Source organism: Ursus americanus, chromosome 1 (genome assembly GCF_024610735.1).
Source record: "Ursus americanus isolate L20-20 chromosome 1, mUrsAme1.1.p, whole genome shotgun sequence".
In the NCBI taxonomy this organism is placed as follows: Eukaryota; Metazoa; Chordata; class Mammalia; order Carnivora; family Ursidae; genus Ursus; species Ursus americanus.
Window position 1 is genome coordinate 73,492,032 of NC_142127.1, and position 23,877 is coordinate 73,515,908.

The following is a 23,877-nucleotide window of genomic DNA, read 5'->3' on the forward strand; positions in this document are numbered from 1 at the left end:
ATAAACACTCTTAACATTAAAGATTATGACCAAGGAAATAATTTTAAAACTTCACTTCTAGTTTTCTAGATATTATAATACTGCAACAAGAGCCATCTCAAATCTGAAAGCTAGCATCAGCCATCAACTGTCCTTGCCCTGAATTATCTCTTTGTATTTTTGTAGCAACCCTATAAAGTACAAGTTTAAAGATGAGGTGGATAAGCTTCATAAAGACTAAGTTATTTAAATCACCTAAGGTCATCCAGTTTGCTTCCCAAATAACTGATTAAAATGAATATTCATGGGAAGATTGTAATCTCAGTTTTACTTCCAAGTTTTCTACATGACTCTGGATATGTACTTTGCACTGATTCTCTTACTGGTTTTTTAAAAAGAAACAAAACCAAGAAGGGTTTTATTTAAAAGCTGACTATAAGTACTGTTCAAACTGAAAGAGGTCTCGTCTTTTTTTCTCCTAACCAAAGGAAAAGGAGTCATTAAAGAATTTCTTTGCTTAATGTAAGAAGTAACCAAAGATGAAAAAAAACTAATCATTAAATCTGACTAATGTAGTAATTCCTTTTCTGACATATCATCTTTTCACTTTTGTTAACTGAGTAACTAATATCTCTTCCTAAAGACACCTAAGAAGTTCAGAATAATTTTTTATATATTTTACTTTCTTACTTATTATAATCTTTTTATACCTGAAATTAATCCAACTGCAAACATAGGATATGAATGGATGAATTATTTTAACAGAAAAAAATTATTTTCTCCATAATTAAAATGCACCAACTTGATGCACTCAGATTACTTTAGATGATGAGCACATTTGTGCTCAGTAGATGTATCTGGTCTTTCTTCAGTGACATTGCAATAGAATTACTAGGTGCAAAACAAAGAATGGCACAGATCCACATACAATGGCTCATTGTCTTCAATGATGACAACATTATTGGGATCTCTCCTGTATTTGTTCTTAAAAAAATAATTTCTCTCTCTAAAAAAGGGATAGGTGGGAAAGCATTTAGTAGGGAAAACTAAGTGGGTTGAAGTTTAGCTATAGGTATAAATTAAAACAGATTTGAGTATTCTGACATTGAAAAACTGAATAAAGAGGCAGGCCTGACTTACATTGAGTGTCAAGAAAAACCAGGATCAGATTAAACATGTTTTGGATGAATCACAAAACTAATAATCTGAATTACTATCATCTGATCCAATTTCTCAATCCTGCTTATACATCAAAACAACCCATGAGGTTTACCAAATACAGATACTATACCAAACCCCAAACATACTAAATCAAAATCTACAAAGTTGGGACCTAGACATCCGCATTTTAAAAAGTTCAAAAGGGGGCGCCTGGGTAACACAGTCGGTTAGGCGTCTGCCTTTGGCTCAGGTCATGATCCTAGAGTCCTGGGATGGAGCACCATGTCAGGGTTTGCTCAACGGGGAGCCTGCTTCTCCCTCTGCCTCTGCCTGCTGCTCCCCCTACTTATACTTTCTCTGTCAAATAAATGAATAAAATCTTAAAAAATATAAAAAGCTCAAAAGATAAATGTAGTAGATATTGTTGGTTGCTCACCTTTTTTCCTAATCTCAATCCTGATTTTAAAAATTATCCTTGCTGTCCCCATATATACCCCATGTGCCTCAGAGGAAGAGAGTTCTAAGCTCCAGGAGACCCAACTGGCCTGTGGGTTATTCCATACCCTTTCCCAGTGACTGACTCAGGGATGGACAGGTCTAAGCTACTTTTAAGTCAATGAGACCCAAGGATTTGGTGGCAAATCCTGGGAAAGCTTTTGCATATTAAGAGAAGGCCCCTGGAATCCAGCCTGACTCCTCCACTGCATGTAAATGAAGACGCACATGGCTCAAACTGCTACTGGCAATCATCCCATGACCACAAGGGTAGCCAGCCTTAGGATGATGCCAATGCTGCAGTTGAAAATGGGAGGAAAAAACCCTAGAGGCTCTTGGGGACACTACTTAGTCACTGGATCAGAAATACTAAAGCCCATTCTATCAGCAGACTTCATGTATAATGATTCAATATATTTTATTAAGTCATTTTAAGTTGGATTTTTAGTTATTTGCATCTGAAAGCTAGAGTGGTCCCACCCATAACAATCTATATTAAATAGAAACCATATAAACAATTCATATTTATTTATAAATCTGAGGTTTTTCTTTCCTATTTTAACAAAAAATGAATCTTTAAAAAAATAATTTACATGTGGTTATATTTTTCCAATATTTGAGTTGAACTATATTTAAAAGTTTATATTCACTGCATTCACTTCATTATTTACTCAAAGTTTTTGCTATAGGCTTTATCTTGAATGTGTAAGACCATTCGCCGTGCATAGAAGTCCCTGTATTCCTCTGGTAATTCAGCCAGTGTTTTCAAAGCTCTGTCCAAAATTTGTGCAGCTCTTGATGCTGCAGTAGGATCTTTGTTTCCATAGGTATCTGTTTTATCATAGCATTCAGATGGAAGGTGCTTCCAAAAGATATTCACTCCCACTCCAAACTCTTCAGAAATTACGTTATGGAACCATAAAGCTGGAAAAAGTTTAAAGGGAAAAAAAAGTTAAAAATAAAACCTAGAGTAAAAAAGAAAAAAAAAACAAAATGTCAGTGAAATATCACAAATTGCATATAGCCAATGTAAGAAATTCTTGTAACTAGATCCCTTCGTTAGCACACTCCCAGCTTTTAACAGAATCATTTTAACTTTTATGAATTGCCAACCAATTTAAAGTGTCAATAACACAACCCTACTTTTAAAACTTTTGGAAATAGCAATTTTCCCTTTTAACTTGAAAGACATAATAAAGTTATATTTGTTTTGTAGTTCTGTAATTTGGGGCTATGTTTTGTGTTACTTGTTTACACTTCCTGAGTCATACAACCACATTAAAAGTGTTTATTTTTTGTACACAGAACATTTCAATTATTTGAGGAGTATCTTTGACCTTTTCTGCCTTAGCACAGTACTTTTGTTCTCAAAGACTTCCTATTCAAGCTGCATTTGGTTTTTAACTTGCTTAAATCTGCATTCATTGTAGCCTCCTTAGTTTTATACTTATATTTGTAATGCAGTTATAAATGTCTTATATTCCTTTCAGCTCCTGTACAATAAGTATATAAAACTAAAACAAATATTTTGGTGGTGGAGAAGATGAATAAACTTTATCATATGATATAGCTAATTAATTTTTCACTTCCTCTAGAATGTTTATTTCTTTGTTTTCAACTGAGTCTAAATGTTTTCAAACTATGGGTGCTATAGGAATAGGAAAGCAACATCACAATATAACCAAGATGAAATACTAGTCATGTAAATGGTGCACCTGGGTGACTCAGTCCCTTAAGCGTCTGGTCTGACTTCGGCTCAAGTCATGATCTCAGGGTCCTGGGATGGAGCCCCGAGTGGGACTCCCTGCTCAGTGGGGAGTCTGCTTCTCCCTCTCCCTCTGCCCACCACCCTCCCCCCGCCAGTATTCTCTCTCAAATAAATAAATAAAACCTTAAAATACTAGTCACGTCAAAAAATGTTTAATCTTGTGAATGGGAGAAAGTAAGATTTACAAGATGCTAAATTTTAGAAACAAACTCATTCTAAGAGTGCTCTAGGAAAAACAAAAGCTTAAAATATTTTGATTTGCAAAACTAGTTTCAAACATGGATTTAATCTTAACTATTCTTTCTTTCAGAATCTTTTTCCTTATTCAATATAACAGGAAAAAAAGCTAACCATTCTGTTAAATTTAAATGCAAAGATGGGGGTTTTGCTTTTATTTAAAAATATATGCAAATGTTAAGTATTTCTGGCTCTTTTTTTTCTTAAGTTGTATACAGAATAAGAAAACTGCATAGCTCTTAACCATTCTCTAAAGATACAAAACCAAAAAATTTAAATAATAGCAATGGATTTAAAGACTAGTGTGCTGGGGCTCCTGGGTGGCTCAGTCGTTAAGCGTCTGCCTTTGGCTCAGGGCGTGATCCCAGAGTCCTGGATCGAGCCCCACATCAGGCTCCCTGCTCTGCTGGGAGCTTGCTTCTTCCTCTCCCTCTCCCCCTGCTTGTGTTCTCTCACTGGCTGTCTCTCTCTCTGTCAAATAAATAAATAAAATCTTTAAAAATAAAATAAAATACAGACTAGTGTGCTGGTTGTTTACAAAGAACATAAGAATAAGAAGTTAATGTATAAAATTTTTATAGATAATCAATGATGCTAAGGACATTGTATCAGGCCCCTCAGGGAATACAAAGATTGCCAAAACATGGTTCCTTTTCCTCAAGCAATTTATAATGTAGAACCAAATGAGATCATCATATTTTTATTAATACTTTTCTACTTAATTCTGTCACTGAAAAAGAGGTATTTTTTTTTAAAGATTTTATTTATTCATTTGAGAGAGAGAACATAAGCATAGGGAGAGGCAGAGGGAGAGGGAGAAGCAGACTCCCCACTGAGCTGGTAGCCCGACATGGGCCTCAACCCCAGGACTCTGAGATCATGACCTGAGCTGAAGGCAGACGCTTAACCATCTGAGCCACCCAGGTGCCCTGAAAAAGAGGTATTAATGATTAAAAATATATTAACTTAAATATGAGAAATATGACTATACAATTTGTTAATGCACTCCTTTAATCTTAATTATGATTTTTATAATCTTAAGGTATTCACTTATGAATTACAGATGTTAATTACATCAATTACTAACAACTAATGCGTATTGTGCAAAGAAATTAAGTGACACTAATTCAGACCATAGAAAATAATGCACACAAAAGACATCACAGGTGTTGAGATTATAACAATTTGATATTTAACAAAATCTCTAATCTGTTTTGGCTTTAAAATATATTTACCATTTCTTGGTAAATACTTAAGTGACATAGTTCTAAAATATGCAAATATTTTATTATTTTTTTAAAGATTCACTTATTTATTTTAGAGAGATGGGGGGAGGGACAGAAAGAGAGGGAGAGAGTCTTACGCAGACTCTGCACTGAGTGCGGAGCCCAACGTGGGGCACAATCTCACAACCCTGAAATCAGGACCTGAACCAAACAAGAGTTGGACGCTCAGCCCACTGTGCCACGCAGGTGTCCCAATATGCAAATATTTTAGAAATGATTAAAAAGAACAATCAGGTATAATCCTTTCCCAGATATAAAGTATCTTATTTGATGTCATTTAATAAGAGTATAATGGTATATTTATAGATTGCCTTTGAAAAGCAAGACTGTTAATTTTATAAGAATTTGCTTAAGCATACTTTAAACATACATACAGTTGTATATAAAAATCAACTTGTATAGAATAGAATACGTATAACAAATATACTTTTGTACTAAAAAAATCATGTAATGGATGAGTGACAGAGTACAGATTTTATAAACAGCAAATGAATGAAGTCTAGAAATCTTACCAGGAATGAATAATACATCTCCAGCTTTAAGGGAACATTCATACCTTCTAGCCTTGGAAAACAGCGGATATTTAGCTAAGTCTGGGTTATCTATATCCAGTACTTCTGATTTAGTACCTGAAAAGTTCCAAAAAAGGATAATATAGATTAAGCAAAGTTAGCATTTCTAAAAAGATAATCACAAATATAAACCTGAAAATTTATTCTTTTCTGTACAATTATTTATTGTATCCACACTAATAAGAATTACTATTCTCCTGAAACCTAAGACAATTTTCAATGATCCACCCTTTTTGACTATTGACATCCCTATAATATAATTAAGAAAATCTGAAAATTTCATTGTTCATACAGCCTATCATTACCTATATACATGTGGAGAACACAAATACATCATAATTATAAACTTAAAAAAAAAAGTACCTGATAAATATAAATACTGGGCATCTCGAGGACTGAAGAGTACAACACGCTTTTTTCCCGTCACTTGTATTAAGAAGTTATCCATTACCTGAAGGCCAATAAGAACTTATGGATAAGCAATATCTAAAATTTAAATAAACAGAACCAATGGTATATTCCAAACAGTTAAATGTAAACCCTATCCTTCAGTAGGACTTGACTCACATTATCTAAAACACAGTAATATTCTAATCTAACAATGCAAACATTCTATTGTAAATACAACTGTGCCTCTATTAAAGATATTCCTGTAGCACTGCCTTAAAATGGGAAGGACTGGCAAGCCATTAGGAAATCTGAGAACTATTTGCCCTTGCCCCACCATTCTGACAGGGAGGGTAGTGACGACACCTGTTTGAGGCTCTCCTTGGTTAGTACTTACTTATCTGTCACGGAATGTTACACAGCCAACGTTAGGCAACAGATTGAAAGCACTTACAAAAATTAAGTGCTGGGAAAACACAAGGTACTGCTGTAATCAACCATCGCTAAATTCTTTTAATACATATGGCCAACCATACTTTAGCTTTACAGGCATCTTGATTTCCAAATTATTTCTATAGGATTATAACCTGGCAAATTCTCTTGATGTACTTATTAATGGAGTAATCTTGACTATTTCTGCATATACAAGGGTACGCTTTGTGGAAAATGTTAAAAGGCAGAGCTATGTAATTCTCAGCCAAGGAATTAAAATATATACTAAACAAGATATATTCATAATTATTTCCATATCGCTTCTACCTAAGCATCTTTCCTTTCATTATTAACACTTTTCTTATGTAAACTTTATATAGCAAGCATTCCTTTGACTTACTCTTAATGTAAGAAAATCTGTATAGAATTCTATTATAAATCTAGACAAAAGTGATACTAGTTAAAATTTAAAAGTCACATAATACAATTAAAAATATATTTAAGTTACCACATCATTCTTTCACATCATTTATGCAAAACCTTTAAAAAATATGCTAATAATTTATGTCTTTCTCATTTAATTAGTTATGATGTTAAAATTCTCCCAAGGGGCCCTCAGCTGAATTATAACACACTTATAAAACTTACTATAGCTTGATTTAGAGCTTTTTAAAAAATTATTTTATCTTTAGAAACCCACTAGGTATTGCTTTAGCTTCCTAAATTTCTCCACCCGACACCAAACCATACACAATACTATACTTTTAATGTGTTTAAAATATTTATATGCATACATTTAAGCAAGTAAAATTATAATATCATAGAGTAAATGATCAGGGACAATATTCTATACATCTTGCTGCTCAACAAATACAGTGGACATTTCACATTCTCAAGAGATATATAATCTAAGACCTTCAGAAATCCCTAAATTCTTAAAACTGGAAATGGCTCTCCACAAACTTCTGCCTTCCTCTTGAATAACAGTTCCATCTAGTCATTTGTACCATTTCCCCATCCTCATTGTCACAACCTTATTGCTTTTTCCACTTGTACAACTTTACCCCTCACCTAGTGGCCATTTTTCACATATTAAAAAACCACTTCATAAAACTTGACACAAACACACAAAATATAACGAATCAACACCACCACAGAGAAATGCAAATGTGAGAAACTAACTAGGCTATAGCATTAGTTAAATAATTTATTCCCATATCACCAACTTGCAGAGCACCTGTTTTCAAATCTCAGTGTTTCAGTAAATTATGTCTCCAAGATCTTTACGGTAGTCTACAGAAAGCTGAAACTGTAAATGTTATGTCTATAAGTGCTAAATATCTACTGTAGCTGCAGATTTCTCATTTATGTAGCATACATCATAGTGGGTCCAAAGTTGCAATCCTGGTGAGCTAATTCGAAAAACACTGGAAAAGAACTGCTCCTCTTTGAAAAATTCTGGAAACTTGATATCTCCTTCCAGTAAAGGAAACTGCTTTCTGATATCTGCAACATCCTGCATTGAGAGAAACATGGTAAGAATTTTAATAATAAATGCAATATTTGTGTAATGCTTGTTTTACCTCACAGGCTGCCATCAGAGCCCATGATACTAAGGAGGAATGGGGTAAAACTCTGTTCCTTGCTTTAAAATACTAGTAAGTGACCACAGTCAACACATGATCTTTCAAATGAAAGAGTAACAGACTATGTAACAGACTGCAGATTCAACAGTATCAGTACAGTTAATCTTAATATGCTTCATTAATAGGTTCTTCCTATTTAGACAACAATCACACAATTGCCATCTACCCCAATAATAAGCATTTAAAATTTAGGAGTTAACAATTTGAACTTTATCAACTACATAAAACCTGTGGGTTTTACCGAGGAAAGAGACTAAAAGAAGTCCAGAACTAAATGGGGACAGAAAAGGAAAAAACAGAATCCTACTTGATCATTTTAGGGACCATTCCTTAACAATGCAGCCATATTAATTTGACTCTGAATACATGTCAAAGCTTATATTAGTGAATTATTCAATATTTTAATAATTATTTTTTATTATATTTTATTAGCTGAATGGCCATCTGTAAAATATAGTAGAAAGGATTTTTTAATTGTGTAGAGATTAGAGGAGATGACTTTAAACACTAAGATACTATGGTCCTACTTAAAAACTAATCAAATTTTAATAATTTTACTTCTTTTTTCTCTTTTAAAGATTCATTTATTTATTTTAGAGAGAGAGAAAGCACATGCATGCAAGCAGGGGAGGGGCAGAAAAGAGAGAGAAAATCCTCAAGCAGACTCCCTGCTAAGTGCAGAGCCTGACTCAGGGCTTGACCCCAGGGCCCTGAGTTCATAACCTGAGCCAAAATCAAGAGTTGGCCACTCATCCGACTGAGCCATCCAGGCACCCCTAATAATTTTACTTCTTATTCAAGGGCAGAAATCATTGAGAAAAGAATGGGAAAAAGATGAAACAGGTCATATGTCATGCAATAAGTATAAAAACTACAGTGCCAGTTTAAATATATACATCCATTAGGTTTTAAGTCTTTGTTTTACATTCAGAATTCTTACCTTTCTAGGGTCCTCCCCAAGTGACCGTAAGTAGTACTTCTCATCCTTAAACGCCCCAAAGAAAAGTAACATAAATATTCATGTAAAAATAATAGAAAGTAAAGATGGAAGGAAATGAGTTTTAAAATCTAACCTAGTTGTTTTTGAAACAGTTCTATTTTCTTACCCTTTCTAGTAATGCTCTCTGGTGGCCATATGAAGAAATGTCTTTATAGGCTGCTTGTAATAATGACTGGATTCATAAAATATGTAAGTATGAAAGGCAACACATATCTATTATATCTAAAACACAATGCTTAATTTAGGCTTTAAATTATTTAGACTCTTAACAATAAGAAGACTTAAAAGAATTCTCATTTGTATAACACACATGATCTCAAGGTATTGTTGAGGCCAATAACAAACTTCTTAATATAATGCAAACGTAGAATAGGAGATAAATACAATAATTATACTTTCAGTAATACATTTCTTAAAAATCTGGAACACTGCATTTTATAAAGTTAAGCCTACCACTGGCCATATAAATTCTCAAGCCAAATCCTTTAGAGTCAGTTCATGTATGAATGAGAAATATGTCATTTCAAAAAAAAAATGTCATTTCAGAGTAGTAAATTTATGTTCATACTTTAAAAAAGTGCCAATTACCCTTCATTGAGTAGCTGTTAAGAGGGAACTGTTTGAATTATAAAACACTACTGTTGCCTGCCTTTCCTCTAAGAATGAGAGAACTAAGATACTGGGTCAAGCACAAGGGCAATCCAACTCAAGAATTCTGCCTCTTTTTTACCTGAACAAAATTCAAAAATCCATGTTAGTTACCTTAACAAAATATTATAAATCTATGACCAAAAATTTAACTCTACTCTCAGATTCAATGTTTTTATATTTTTAAGTAGTACCAGATAATTTCTATAAATTTATTATGGCTTAATAGGTTTCGAAGTATGTTCTTCAAAATCCTAAGGGTTTTCTACCAGTTCTAATGTTTCAGGATTGGAAAAAAATTCATGGAGCAGACACAGAGGTGCACTGCTCAGAACCCCTTCAGGAAAGAACTCATTGCTAGCTGCAAAGAAGTGTGATTAACTTACGGCCGCCAACTATTAATTCTTTCAGGTCCACCTCAGCCTTTCAAGGTCATGCTCTTCTTGGGATAGGCCAAACCAATGACTGAGCAAGATGGCAAAAGGCCTAGACATCGCCACCCACACAGCACTCCTCTAATAGGCGGTCTTTGCTCAGGAGTTCCACAGTGAGCTGGCAGAGAGTCTCTCAGTTCTAGGTCACTGTCTGATGGCTTCCCCCTACCCAATCCTCCCCTTTCCTTTCAGAGGTATTACTCCCCAGTAAACCTGTTTGCACTCCTAATTCCATCTTAGTACCTGCTTCCTGAAAGCCTGAACTAACAATGTTCATCTTATCTATATTCTTTCCATAATTTTAAGATGTAAATATACATGTATATTCAGTTGCCCTTTGGAGCTTTCCTGTCCAAGGGTAATGAGCAGCACAGATTTAAATAGCCATGAAAAGTCAAGTGAAGTAAAAGAAACAGAGACAAGATAAAGGATTTACTGTCTAGATTATGCAATGTATGTAGATAAGATGAACATACACTGTTACTTCAGGTATAGTTAATGGAATCAGTTTCAATAGACAATCTAATCATACTACAGAATCACAGACCTGCAGAGTTTGGAGGGATCCTGGTGGTAATCTGGTGTAATCACTACCTGTTGAGACAACTGTGAGCAGGCAGCACCTGTCACTACTAAACTGGCCACCAGCCCAGCTGGCTCAAATGCAGATAGCAGCTTTATTCAAAGCTTAAAAAGCAGTTTATTTTTAAAATGTGCTTTAGAGATAACAGTGAATTTTTTAAAAATGTATTTATATATAAGCCTCAGTGCTTTATCTCAAGATATTTAAATTGAATTATTTAAAGCTGGATTATAATGTAAATAAGTAGAATTCTTCTGCATTTAATCCTGAACAAATGTTATAGCAAATACAACAGAAATCACACTGATAATAACAATAATAAAATATAGAAATAGTCTAATAGTCAATAAGATACGAAAATAAAGTTCTCCTTCAGCATTTGAACTTTGCCTATCAGGCCAAAGCATTTTCTTTCTTTCCTTCTTTCTTTCTTTCTTTTCTCTTCTTTTCTTTTCTTTCTTTCTTTTTCTTTCTTTCTTTCTTTCTTTCTTTCTTTCTTTCTTTCTTTCTTTCTTTCTTTCTTTCTTTCTTTCTTTCTTTCTTTCTTTTTTCTTTCTTTTTTTTTTTTTTACAGAGAGAGAGAGCACAAGCAGGGGGAGCAGCAGGCAGAGGGCGAGGGAGAAGCAGGCTCCTTGCTGAGCAGGGCCCTGGGATCATGACCTGAGCCGAAGGCAGCTGCTTAACCAACTGAGCGACCCAGGCGCCCCAGACCAAAGCATTTTCAAAGAAAGTATTATTAATTGCTAACATTTAGAGAGGAGTTTCTACATGTCAGGCATTGTGCTAAGTACTCTACAGATTTTATTTAGTTAACTGCACAAAAACCTTATCAAATAGGTACTATTATTGTTCCTATTTTATAGTGAGTATACTGAGGCACAGAAAAATAATTTGGCCAAGGTTTGAGATCTAATAAATAGCAAAACTAGGTCTATTGGCATACACAACCAAACCTTAAAAACAGCCATCAGAGAAGGCTACAGCTCTTGTATATCTAATATTCTCGTATAAGAAAATCCACCTAGTATATACATATTAATGCTTTCTAAAGAAAGTATGTTCAAAGCAGTTACCTCTGAAATAAAGAATTCTTCATGCTTTTCTTCAGCTGCCCTCTGAACCAACTTATCAAAAGGTAAAGTTCTGAAATAAAGACAAAGAAGCCTTGGACTCAATGAATCAACTAGTAATACCCTTATCACTATATATATATATATATAGGCTTGTTGTAGTTGTATACGCTGTTTTGTTTTATAATAGCCATAATTTTATTATAATCTATTATGTGGAATTCTAAATTTTCAAAATTCATTTAGCAGTGTGCTTATTTGCCCTAGACTGTCTAAAATTATGATTTTAAAAATTAAAGACTTTTAAATCTATGGGACAGATGAATCCTTATGTCAATACCCTCCTATTCCAAGTTACTGTTAGAAAAATGTTTCTATGGTATCTGGTTACCTTCGGATATACACAAACTTTCAAATGTGCTACTTCAAGTGTCAGAGCAAAACAAGTCTTGTGACTGAGGGATGCGACAAACTACCAAATGCTACTTTGGAAGAAATAGTAGGCAAATGGTCAAGATCCTGTCCTTCACTCTCTCACTGATCTTCCTGCCTTTCGGCACCACCACAGAAAACAGAAGCCCACAACACTGCTCTCAATCTCTTCACCACTCTGTCATTTTAAGGCTTCTGAGGAATACCTCAAGGAGAATTCAGGGAAGTGACCACGTTTTATTCTTCAATATTTCTGTTCAAATGGCTGTCTCCTTCCCTTGTTATAAACAGGGCTGAACATCACAGAAGCAGTTCGTTTCCTTTTATCTCACTCTTGAGCCTGGAGGGTTACCATTTCTCTGGATCCTATCCTGTCCCTTCATCATTCTGGAAGCAAAAGTACTGACCCCTACATGAAGATGATAACAGTAAAATCAAGACAATGAAGTCCTCAAAAGCATCTGGGTCAAAAACATCTCCCCCCAACCTCCACACCTCTGATTAAGAGTAGTAGTCTTTTTTGGGGGCGCCTGGGTGGCACAGCGGTTAAGCGTCTGCCTTCGGCTCAGGGCGTGATCCCGGCGTTATGGGATCGAGCCCCACATCAGGCTCCTCCACTATGAGCCTGCTTCTTCCTCTCCCACTCCCCCTGCTTGTGTTCCCTCTCTCGCTGGCTGTCTCTCTCTCTGTCAAATAAATAAATAAAATCTTTAAAAAAAAAAAAAAAGAGTAGTAGTCTTTTCTCTCTCTCTTTTTTTCTTCTAGCCTTTTCACTCTTACCACTAAATATCTTTCCACTTGAACAATCTGTACTGAGGGAGCGGAGAGAGGAGAGAAAGGATTAGCAAAAACCCTTTCTCTTTCTCTATAAGAAGATGACCATGGGCTTACCTTTTCCCAGCAATGTTTTTGTAGAAACATAATGAGTTAAGATAAATGTGGAATGTCACCTATGATATCAGTTAAGATTGTTTATTGTAAAAATGACCCTTGATTGATGAACTATGTCTGAACTAAAAGGCTGATGAGTGGATTATATCTATTTGTTAAGAAGCAAAAGATACGGCCTCCCTGTGGGTGGCGTAACTCTTGTAATTGAGTTTGTCCCTTGGAGGAACCTAGAAACTAAATTCATGGGCCATTTCATGTCACTGGTTTTTGTCTACTATGTGGCTTAATTTAGCTAAGGTGTTTCTGTACCCATCTTTATAGTCTTATTCCCTTGCAATTAAGCTGTCACTTGGTGAACCAAAAAAAAAAAAACGGCTCCTGGATTGGTATAAGGACTTCCACTGATACTATACGGCTAGAATGTGGTTTCCTGCCTTGTATCCTTTTGTAAAGCTAAGTGAATCTGATGCCAGATTATGGACTAGTGGGTCCTGTGGGTGTGAATGTCAATCTGAACTTGAGGACATTGCTGATGATTACGTGTAAGAGTGAGCACTGCAAGAGAGAAGACAGGAGTCTGCCATCTGCTCAGACCAATTTGCTACTACAGTTTCTAGTTAATTATATCAACAAATTTACTTGGCATCTTCCAATGCAATGTTTTCCATCTCTGACCTAACCATATACCCTTCATTCCTACCAAAGCAACTCTGAAGAGTCTGGGGAAATTATGGAAGCCTCTCAGGTCCGGGGCTACCCCTGTAATTGGTGCAGGTGTCCAGGCTTATCTTTTTACTAGGGAAAACTCAGAAGTGTTTCAAGACCTCTATAAGAACAGGGCGGATAGAGTAATTCAACCCAGAGAAGCAGAACTTGGGTGCTCTCAGCAATCTTTTTCCTTAGGTAGTGGTGCCTGTCAGAGTTTCTGAAGAAGCAAAGCTTAGAGAGGGGGAAACAAGGTATGAATTAGGAAGTCTCTTAGACTCAAGGTTTTATCTACCCTACGCGTGTTTCAAAAAGAAGGGCATCTATCTGGACTGGTAAACACGTCAGTAAGGGAGGTAATATCAAAGAGGGGTTAGGATCATGGGTTCTGTGGAGTCAAGCAAATTTGGGTACAAATTTGGTTCCATTATTTCAAGCTATATGATCTTGGGTAAGTTACTTAATGATTTTAAGCTTCCATTTTCTCAACTGTTTAATTACTGAAAACAAAACAAAAACTACCTCACAGACTGTTTCTAAATTAAATGACTAACATAATCTAGGATGCATGGCACAGTACTTGATATATAGTAAGTGCTCAGTAAAGGATAAATGGTGGGGTTAACAACGATAATGTACCCTTCAGCAGCATGAAAGTAGTTGCCAACATTAAGAAAAAGAAAAAAAAATCTTCACTGTCCTGTTCCCCATTTGCAAAGACTGCTTTGGGAACTCAAGATCAGGATTAATAAAAGTATAATAAACAATAAGAGCAGGGTGATAACAGGAATTAGGTGATATGATAGACAGAAGCAGTTAAATAAAGCTTATATAAGAGTCAGACTGATTTAGTTCTTTAACTCTATGACCAGAAGAAAACCAACAGGATTCTTTCACCACATAATACTCCTCTCGCTCACAATACCCTGATTCTGGAAGAACAATGAGAGCCAGCAAGAAGAAAGAAGTAAAGCTGAGATCTGGAAATGTATTGCTCTTCAAATATTTAATAAGCAGAAATGCAACCTTAAACTGAAGTGATAACAATGATGTATGTGTGTACAATTTCTTCCTTCCTAGACTCTTTCTGACCCAGATGCCTCCCTTCTTTCCTACTCCCTGGTAACTGCCAAAAATGACTAAATCTATTTTTTTCTTGCACTAAGAAAATAATCTTGCAACTCTTTAGTAGTTTTAGTGAAAGGCTTGGAGAAAAATGGGATAGGAACATTACATAATGTATGTGATTCAAAAACAAGTTTGAAAAGTTTATGGAACATGACAAAACAGCAAAGCAATTCAAGATGAAGTTTCAATACCCATTTGTTATGGCTTTGGACTCTCTGGAAAATAAACATCACTAATTGCCAGCTTAAAAATGTTCATCATTCCAGCACTTTCTTCCACCTTTTTGATTTAATAAAAAATGAAAAGTTCTTACACTTAGAAAAACTTACGGCAATTAAATGCAATTCACGGCCTATTAAAAATCAAAACTATAATGGTGACTATTCAAAGGATCAAAAACTAAGAAATGCTTTGGCAAGCTGCTATATGAGCTTGGAAAACTCTAATGAGAAAGGAATGGCTCTGGACATTACAAGCTCTGTTTAACTCATCTCTAAACTCTGGAAGGAACAGTGAGAACCACCTTTCTTTAAAAATCAATCTTTTGTGAACTACATGGTTTTTCAATAGACTGAATTGTTGGAAACTGCACATGCTCAGAATATAAAAATTTGCTTTTTAATATTTTTAATGAAACATGGGAATAAATAACATATTACATCTATAAGATCACAACATTTAAAACTTTCAAGTTTGGACATTCAGCAGCTTTTAAATATCTTACTTACTTTTAAGACATCCCAAAACATAAAATGACAACCACAAGGGAAATTAAAAGTATTTAAGGTTATTTTGCCAAAAGAGAAAATTTTGTAAGATTTTTTTAAAACTATCCAAGTTGATGAAAAACTATACCAATCATAGCAACTACCTGTTCTTTATTTCTGGAGAGAGCAGAAAAAGAAAACACGGGCTTATGCTTCTGTAACAATTCGGAATTAGAAAATTTTCTAAAAATAAAGAGCATTAAAAATCAAAATAGGTTATGAAGGAAAACTTTAGAATTCATTACTCTAGATAAGAATTACTAATGAGGTAGGATCAATTAATAAATGAAGCACTGAATGAGTATAGCACTGCCAACGTTAGAGGTACTCTTAACTCCAGTTACAGAAATCCAGTTCCTTCCATAGCTCCGAAAGGTATCAGGCGTATATCCTATTTGAAAAAAATGGTCTTTGAAAATGTCTTTATATTATTGTGTAAACTCAGAATTCTTGTCTTTTAAAAGCTATTCTTTAAAAATTAGCAAGCTATTCCATGACTATATCAAAGCAGCCAAAAGATGTAATGCCATATGGTCTTTGTATAATAATACAAAAATATTTTCAAGGTTTAAAATAAGTTATTTGTAGTCCCAGAGTAAACCGCAGAAGAAAATACCTATATACAAAGTTCTTACTAATGAAGTCCATCTGGGCAACTGCAGCAACATGAATCTTTACTTCTTTTCTCCCTCCAACTTGGCTCAGGTAATCCACTGTCCATTTGCTTGTACATGCCCCCAAATCAATTCCCTCCAACACTAGGGGTTTTCTCTGTAAGTGGGGAAAAATATACAACAGAAAATTAGGGAAAATAAACAATAATATCAGGAGTTATATTTGGCAATAGAAGGACAATTAAATGATTCTTATTCCTAAAATGCTCAAACTCAAACCTTTTGACAATTCATGCTACAAAGCAGGAAGAGCAACAATGTAATATACTTAGAACAAAATTTTAACATTAGGAAAACAAACCAAATAAAACAGCAGTACCATCACTAGCTGAGAACAAGAAATCTGAACATTATTCAAAGCATTTTCAGGGTGCCTAGGTGGCTCAGTCAGCTGAGCATCCAACTAGTGATTTCTGCTCAGGTCATGATCTCATGGGTCATGGGATCAAGCCCCACATCTGGGCTCGAGCGCTCCGCAGGGTCTGCTCAAGATTCTCTCTCTTCCTCTGCCCTCCCTGACCTCACACTTGCTCTCTCTCTGTCTCTCTCAAATAGATAGATAGATAGATAGATAGATAGATAGATAGATAGATAGATAGATAGATAAATCTTTTTAAAATAAAGGCATTTTCACAAGTATTATTATGACAAAAATATAAATGATTAAAATTTGTATTTTACAGTCAAATATTGTTCGTAACTTTTTATTTCGATACTATTTCAGACTTGTGGAAATGTTGCAAGAACAAAGAACTCCCATATACCCTTTACTCTGATTCACCAACAGTTAATTTAACATTTGCCCCATTTACTTTATCATTTGCTCTCACTCTATGTGTGTGTAGAGAGGAACATATTATTAAAAATAATTAAATTTTTTCTTAACTATTTCAAGGTAAGTTGCTGACATCATACTCCTTTATCTCCAAAAACTGGAGTATATTTCCTGAGAACAAAGACATCTTCTTACATAGCCACAGAATTATCAAAATTACCTTTAACACTAATATAATTCTACGACTTCACAGTCCATATCCAAATTTTGCTAACTGTCCTAATAATATCCGTTATAGTTGCTTTTTGTTGTTGTTGTTGTTTTTTTCCTATTTCTGAGATGCCACATTGCATTTAGTTGCCATGTCTCTTAATCTGGAACAGTTCCTCAGCCTTTTCCTTCCATGATCTTGACATTTTTGAATAGTACAGGCCAGTTATTTTGTAGGATGCCCTTCAATTTCAGTTTATCTGATGTTTCTTCATGATTAGATTCAGGTTATGCATTTTTAGAAGGAATGTACCAAAGAAGCAATGTTGTGTCCTCAGTGCAACACATCAGGTAGCACATGATATCCTGCCCTATTATTTGCGATGTTAATTTTGATCAACTGGTAATTCCTGCCTGAATTAAGTATTGCTATGATGAATGCAAAAATTATTATTTTTTAAAAACTCCATCATCTTCTACATTAGTTGGCTTTCTAAAGTCAAAATGAGCTTATTTATTTATCTCTATTAATTTTATTCACTTGGTTATAATCTACTGATGTGATTGTGATGCTCAAATTTTCTTAGATTTGGCCAGTAGGACCCAAATTAAGCTGGCTCTTGTGACTTTTTGCCTGAACACTTCCTTACTTTATAGCACAAAAACACAATCCAGAATCCTTTTATACTCTTTCTATCCCAGACCTAGTCATTTCTTCAAGCAGCTCTGGTTTCTTTTAAAGGGAATGCTACTTAGAAACCATGATCTGGGTGTTAGATATATTCATTGGTATTGGGGTATCATTACTTCTAGGCCTTCTTAGCGGACAGAGCTAGGAAATATGTGGAAGTCTGTGTATAGTCATTCTCCTTTTTCTCAAATATGCACGCGTGCGCACACCCCCCCACCCACATATGTATATACCATATCTATTTCTCTCTCCCTCCAAGCATTCATACATACTACACACATACACACACACACACACACACTTAATGGATGTATGTATGAACGAACCATAATACCTCTAATACTGATACCTCAATTCCGATCTTATAACACAAGACTCATTTTAATTTTTGTTTATATATTTGTAACTCCTTTCTCTTAACAATGAGAAACCTTGCCCCATCATCCTCAATGTTCAATCAGTTGCATAAATTCACAGTAAGTACTTTCACAATTGCTAAGTCACATCACCATAAAACAAGTCTATTAACTAGAATTCAGTATATGTTTACAGTTCTTCTTGTCTTTAGACTGAGGACATACCATATGTACTATGTTCAAAAGTGAGTTACTTATCTTCCTTCCCCTTGCTTATTATTTTTTTATATTCTATATTTGAGTTTTGGGTTTTTTATTCCTCCTCATCCTTGTTAATTTTATTATTACTATTACTTTAGAATGTAAAACATTAATGTGCTCCCCAAAGTCAAAACTATACCAAAAGGTCACCCCAGCCACCTCATACTCACTCATCCCCTATAGATAACCAGTCTCATTTCTGGCTTATCATTCTTGTTTTTTTCTTTTCTTTCTTTCTTTTTTTTTCAAAGAGACCAAAAACATATGTACTTCTTTATTTCCCTTTCTTTTTTTCACAAAAAGGTGGCATGTTATGTATTTTCTTTTGTAATTTGATTTTTTTTTTAATTTAAAAATATACCCTGGAAATCACTGCTATCGGTTCACTCTTTTTTACAGCTTTGTACACCATAGTGTAAATGAGCAATTTAATCAATCACTCTCCTATGCATAGTTTTTTTTAGCTTATCTGCAATAATCCTCAAAGTAAACTCCTAAAAGAGGGACTGCTGGATCATAAAGTAAGCATATATAGTTTTGTTAGATATGCCAAATTCCCCTCCACAAGGGTTGTACCACTTGGCATAAAGTGTGAGAGTGCCAGTTCCTTCATAGCCTCACCAAGAGTATCATTAAAAATCAGGCTTCTGATTTTTTGCCAATGATAGTTATATAAGAAATGGCATATCAGTGTGGCTTGAAGTTCTGAGTAAAGCTGAACATCTTTTTATGCTTAGAGGCCATTATTTATTTATTTATTTATTTAGGTCAACTGCTCACATTTTATCAGACTTTTGGCCTTTCACACCCCAGCCCTTTAATTTTTAAAGGTTTTTAAATACATGGGCTTTTATGGCCCTTTTATGAAACGTGTTGCCAATATTTTTTTCCCAGCTTGTATTTTATGCATTCAAATTTTAATTTTTTACTATATCTGAATTTTCAGTCATAGTTAGAAAGCCCTTCCACAGACCTACATTATAGAGGAATTTACCCATGTTTTCTTCTAGTACTGTGTAGTTTCATTTTTTTATATTTGCGTCTCTGATCCATTTAGAGGTTACTCTTGTGTATGGTTTCAGATATAAATCTAATTTCATCATTTTTAAAAAATGATCCAGTTTTTTAAAACTATCCAGTTGCCCCAGCACCATTTATTTAAAAGTTCCTTTGCCCTAGTGATTCTTAACATGTCATGTTCATCACATACTGAATCTCCATATAAATGGAAATTTCTGGATATATGTAGATCTCCAGGCTTTTGGTTCTATTTCTCTGGTCTATCTATTCATGCACCCATATCACACTGTTAATTATTAAAACATGTTAAAAATATGAAGACTATGCCCCCTTGTAGATATTCTTTAGTGTGTCCAAGTAGAAAGATCTTGTTTTCCAATTTCATTAATTTCTAATTTTATTACCCTGTGACCAGAGTGTTGTTTGCAATTTTCCAGTTTATGAAACTTAGTGATGCGTTCTCTGTGACATATTATATATCTTGCCTGGGAAGATTACATTATAAAATACCTTTTGCCATGCATCTTACAAAGCATTTCCACATACAACACTGGATCTCCACCATGGTGCCCTGCAAACATCTTATACTAACACATCCTGAGGTGGGGGTGGGGAGGGCAACAACAAACCATCCAGCACTAGACCCAAAAATAAATGAAGGCTTAGATCCTCTCTGTAGGTTGCTTACTCCTAAAAGAAAAAACTTCATTCCTGCTTTTTTAATACTGAGAACTGTAGCTCTATGACCACCTTGTAAATATCAAGAAAAACTGTAGGGAAACAGGAGTTCAACCTTAAGCATACTAACTATAACCTTGTGGATTATTTTTTTCTTTAAATATCTGCTGGGCTCTTTAGTCTCAGTTTCTCTGAAGTATGGGTTCCCTTACAAAGCACTGCAAGTAAAAATACTTCTCTTTAATATTTTCCTCTTGAGTTTTCTCTTAAAGAACTAAGGTTCGAATTACACATGTAAGAGCTTCCAATGTCTGAACTAGAACTCAGGTTAGTTAGAATCCAAAACCGGTGGAAGTTTCCTGAGGGATTCCCATTGCTTCCCCTCTGGCTCAGTGCAGTGAAAAATTGCTCTTCTGAATCCAGTAACTCGAGCAGACCAGGCATCTTACGCGCCACCAGTGGGGCGGTGAAACCTCCTCTAAACCTCAGGAAACCCAATGCAAGATGGGGTGGGAAAGCCCCCTTCGTTGCCATGGTAACGGAAGAAGGCCGTATAAGACAGTCCCAGAAAGGCCACTCTTCGCAGGGAGCAGTGCTTATTAGGCAAGCCATTTCTCGCACTCAGCCCTCCGCTGTCATCCTGCTCCCCAAACGTGGAGCTGTTCTCTCTGGAAAACTTAGCAGATGATCCATTCTACATTCCCCATGAGCCATCTCCCCTAGCCACAGAGCCAACCAACCATCTTCAGCCGCCCGCTGCCTCCTCCCCATACCCTGGGTCTCAAGAAACCTGTTCGGAGCCGCCAAGTGGTAGAGAGGGCCTCACCTGCGGGTACAGGTGCTGCATGAACCGTTCCTGCGAAACGCCCTCAAGCCGGGGTACCGGGAGACTCTGCCAGGCCATGGTTGCTCACGCCCGTCCTCTCCCAAGTCCTGGAAACCCTGGCCTGACACCTTCCTCAGTGTGCCATCCGCCCGGAAACACGAGCCGGAGAGAAAAGGTCCGCGGCACCGGCGGACTCGGAAGCGCGGCTGGTGGGAGAGGGCGGCCCGGGCCTAAAAGGCCTCTACGTGAGCTGCGTGCTGGAGCGGCAGAATGGGGCTGACTGACCAGAGGTGGCAGCAGCAGGTCGGCTTTGCTCACTAGTCTCTCTCCGGATGCTGCTCAGATGGTTTCCCACCGACTTTCATTCGACACAGCACAGACAGGGACTGGGGTGAAAAGTCATAAAAATGGCGCTGGCCGTTCGTCTTTTGCCCCGCTTGCTGCTCTTTCCGCCGCTGTTCGGCGGGCCCGCTCGACCCCGGACTCCCGGTATAGCCGAGGTGAGAGCGCCGTTGGCTGGACTTTGCTGCTTCTGCCGCCGCCTGCTTGGCTCCGGAGCGGCCCCGTTTCCTCGAGTCACTTGGGCCTCGGCGCCGCCCGCTCGGGGCCCGCAGCGTCCCCTGCTTAGCCCTCCGGGACTCCCCGCCGCCTTCTCTGCTTTCCCTGCCTACCCTCGGCGCGGCTACAGCGCCGAGGAGCAGCCCCAGCCGCGCCAGAAAACCAAGATGATCATTCTGGGATTCTCCAACCCCATCAACTGGGTTCGGACTCGAATTTACGCCTTCCTAATCTGGGCCTATTTCGACCAAGAGTTCAGCATCGCAGAATTCTCTGAGGGAGCGAAGCAGGTTTGTTTATTTCCTTGGGGTTGACCCGTTAGCCTCTCATGCGTTCAGCTGTTACACGCAAGAAGGGTTTAGCGAAGAGTTTTCCTCACGGGTCCCAAGTTATCCAAAGGGGTAGTGACCCAGGCACAGAGTCCTCTGGCTACTTTTTAAATTAAGCTTCCGCTTATGTTTGCGTGGTTCGATTGAGACACGAGGGTGAAGTCCCCCAGTTTCTTTTTCCACTCTACAGGTTTTGAATCCGATAGAAATGGATTCGATTCAAACCCCATTTCTGCCACTTAAAAGCTACATCGCTTTATCTTTTCTGAACGTGGTTTTCTGCAAAATTAAGAAGACAATGCCTGGCACACAGTAGGCACTACACAAATGTTTGTTGAATAAATGAATAGATAAGATTGTTTTGAAGAGTAAATAAGACAGTGTTTTCATAGTGCAGTAATACGATTTTGGTAGAAAAACAAAACTTCCTGCTAGCTATTTGGTAGAGCTTCCTTGCCCATCTTCGTACCCCCAATCCCTCCCCATCATACTCTTTAAAGAATAACCTACAGATAAGCGATTTCCCCTTTCAAAGAATTTGCTGAGACAGCCTGGCCTGCGATAAGTGCACAGCACCCTGCACACTGAGTTTAACCCCTGCCTATTCTCTCTCTCTCTGAGTGACTGGTAATACCCTGCCTTACTCTTGTCACACAATGGTCACTTTGGGTCCTGAGATTATTTACGGATTTTGTGTGTACATGCATTTTTCGAGGATGAAAGTCCATATGTAAATTTCTTTTGAATCCCTTCAAGAGTTTGTCATTCCCAAACATTTCAGAACTGTTGATAAATAAAAGTCATAGTTTATTTCCCAGTTCATACTGCCATATATCTTAAACTTCTGATTAGTGTAATCATTTCACAATACTGATTGTATACTGATATGGATATATTTATTCCTAATTTATTTCAGATTATTTCTGTAAACACAGCCATTTATATTTGTTTGTGTAACCCATCAGTCATAAATCGTTTCCAGCTTTATATAATCAATGTCAATATTAACTCCTGGTTCCTGCTTCCCTGAGTCAACTCTCTTGACTGCTCTATGTGTTTATAAAAAATTAAAAAGCAAAGGGCAAGCTTGACTTATAGCATTGTAAGAGGTGAACCTCTGCTCATGTCAGTTCTCAAAATCTTTGGTCCATGCTGAGGTAAGTTGGCATGATCTTACTGTGCTCCACAGTGCTCACTGATGATATGTTAATTTGTCTACCTCATAACATTATATAACTGTACCAGCTCATGTATATGTCAATAAGGAATGAAATCCTCTCCCCTACATGGGCAGGAATCAGCCCTTAGGCCCCATTTCCTCAGAACACAGAGGAGCATGAAACACTTTTTAGCCACGCTCTGATTTTGTCTCCAGCTGTTAGCTATTTTAGCCCTCCTCCTTGCTATTAAGTAGTGTCTCTGCCCCTTAATCAGCCAGTCTGTAAACAATTTTTGCCTCATCTAAATCAGTTTTTGTGCATTTAACCACTGTCATTTTCGAAAGGAATATTGGTCATCCATGACAAATATTAATCTAGTGCCTTAAACCATTGGTCGCGTAATGTATCTTTTACATCAAGCAAATCACTTAGCATAATCTCCTCCAGTTCCATCCATGTTGATGCAAATGTTGGGTAATCATCCTTTCTGATGGCCGAGTAATAATCCATTGTATATATGGACCACGTCTTTATCCATTCGTCTGTTGAAGGACATCTTGGCTCCTTCCACAGTTTGGCTATTGTGGACATTTTTGCTGCTATGAACATTGGGGTGCATATGGCCCTTCTTTTCACTACACCTTTATCTTTGGGGTAAATGAAGGGGGGAGGAAACAGAGGGGGGACTAACCATGAGAGACTATGGACTCCGGGAAAC

At 36.6% G+C, this 23,877-nt stretch overlaps 2 protein-coding genes across 8 annotated transcripts in view; one reads left to right on the plus strand and one right to left on the minus strand.

The window, feature by feature from the left end:
- Nucleotides 1-802: 802 nt before the first annotated feature.
- TYW5 (tRNA-yW synthesizing protein 5) lies at nucleotides 803-21,268 on the minus strand. Of its 3 annotated transcripts, XM_087862426.1 has the most exons (9): nucleotides 21,113-21,268; nucleotides 16,238-16,392; nucleotides 11,702-11,771; nucleotides 9,070-9,135; nucleotides 8,904-8,948; nucleotides 7,696-7,833; nucleotides 5,862-5,949; nucleotides 5,439-5,555; nucleotides 803-2,559 (listed from the first exon to the last, which is right to left on the minus strand). In XM_087862426.1, exons 1-9 carry the CDS (start codon nucleotides 21,188-21,190, stop codon nucleotides 2,303-2,305), a joined length of 1,014 nt encoding a protein of 337 aa, XP_087718552.1. In that variant the 5' UTR covers nucleotides 21,191-21,268; the 3' UTR covers nucleotides 803-2,302. The 3 variants fall into 3 exon arrangements, with proteins under 3 accessions (XP_087718552.1, XP_045662369.1, XP_045662368.1); XM_045806412.2 differs by lacking the exon at nucleotides 9,070-9,135 and having other exon boundaries at nucleotides 814-2,559; XM_045806413.2 differs by lacking the exons at nucleotides 8,904-8,948; nucleotides 9,070-9,135 and having other exon boundaries at nucleotides 809-2,559.
- A 29-nt stretch (nucleotides 21,269-21,297) lies between these two features.
- The window catches only part of MAIP1 (matrix AAA peptidase interacting protein 1), a 77,314-nt gene continuing 74,734 nt past the window's right edge, over nucleotides 21,298-23,877 (plus strand). For 2 of the 5 annotated variants that reach the window (XM_087862415.1, XM_087862414.1), the window contains exon 1: nucleotides 21,302-21,960. In XM_087862415.1, coding sequence (XP_087718541.1) covers nucleotides 21,520-21,960 — 441 coding nt within the window. In that variant the 5' untranslated portion in view covers nucleotides 21,302-21,519. Of the gene's footprint in view, nucleotides 21,961-23,877 lie in introns of all 5 variants that reach the window. The other 3 variants (XM_087862422.1, XR_015724637.1, XM_045806415.2) reach the window with 3 other exon arrangements.

Bases quoted from the DNA above. Each gene is read 5' to 3' on its own strand.
- TYW5 (XM_087862426.1), bottom strand. From the start codon at position 21,190: ATGGCCTGGCAGAGTCTCCCGGTACCCCGGCTTGAGGGCGTTTCGCAG. The intron at 11,772-16,237 runs GTATTTTCTTCT...TCTTTATTTCAG, and splicing joins AGTAAGAACTTTGTATATAG to AACTTTACCTTTTGATAAGT. The intron at 9,136-11,701 runs GTAACTGCTTTG...TTATGAATCCAG, and splicing joins AAGAATTCTTTATTTCAGAG to TCATTATTACAAGCAGCCTA.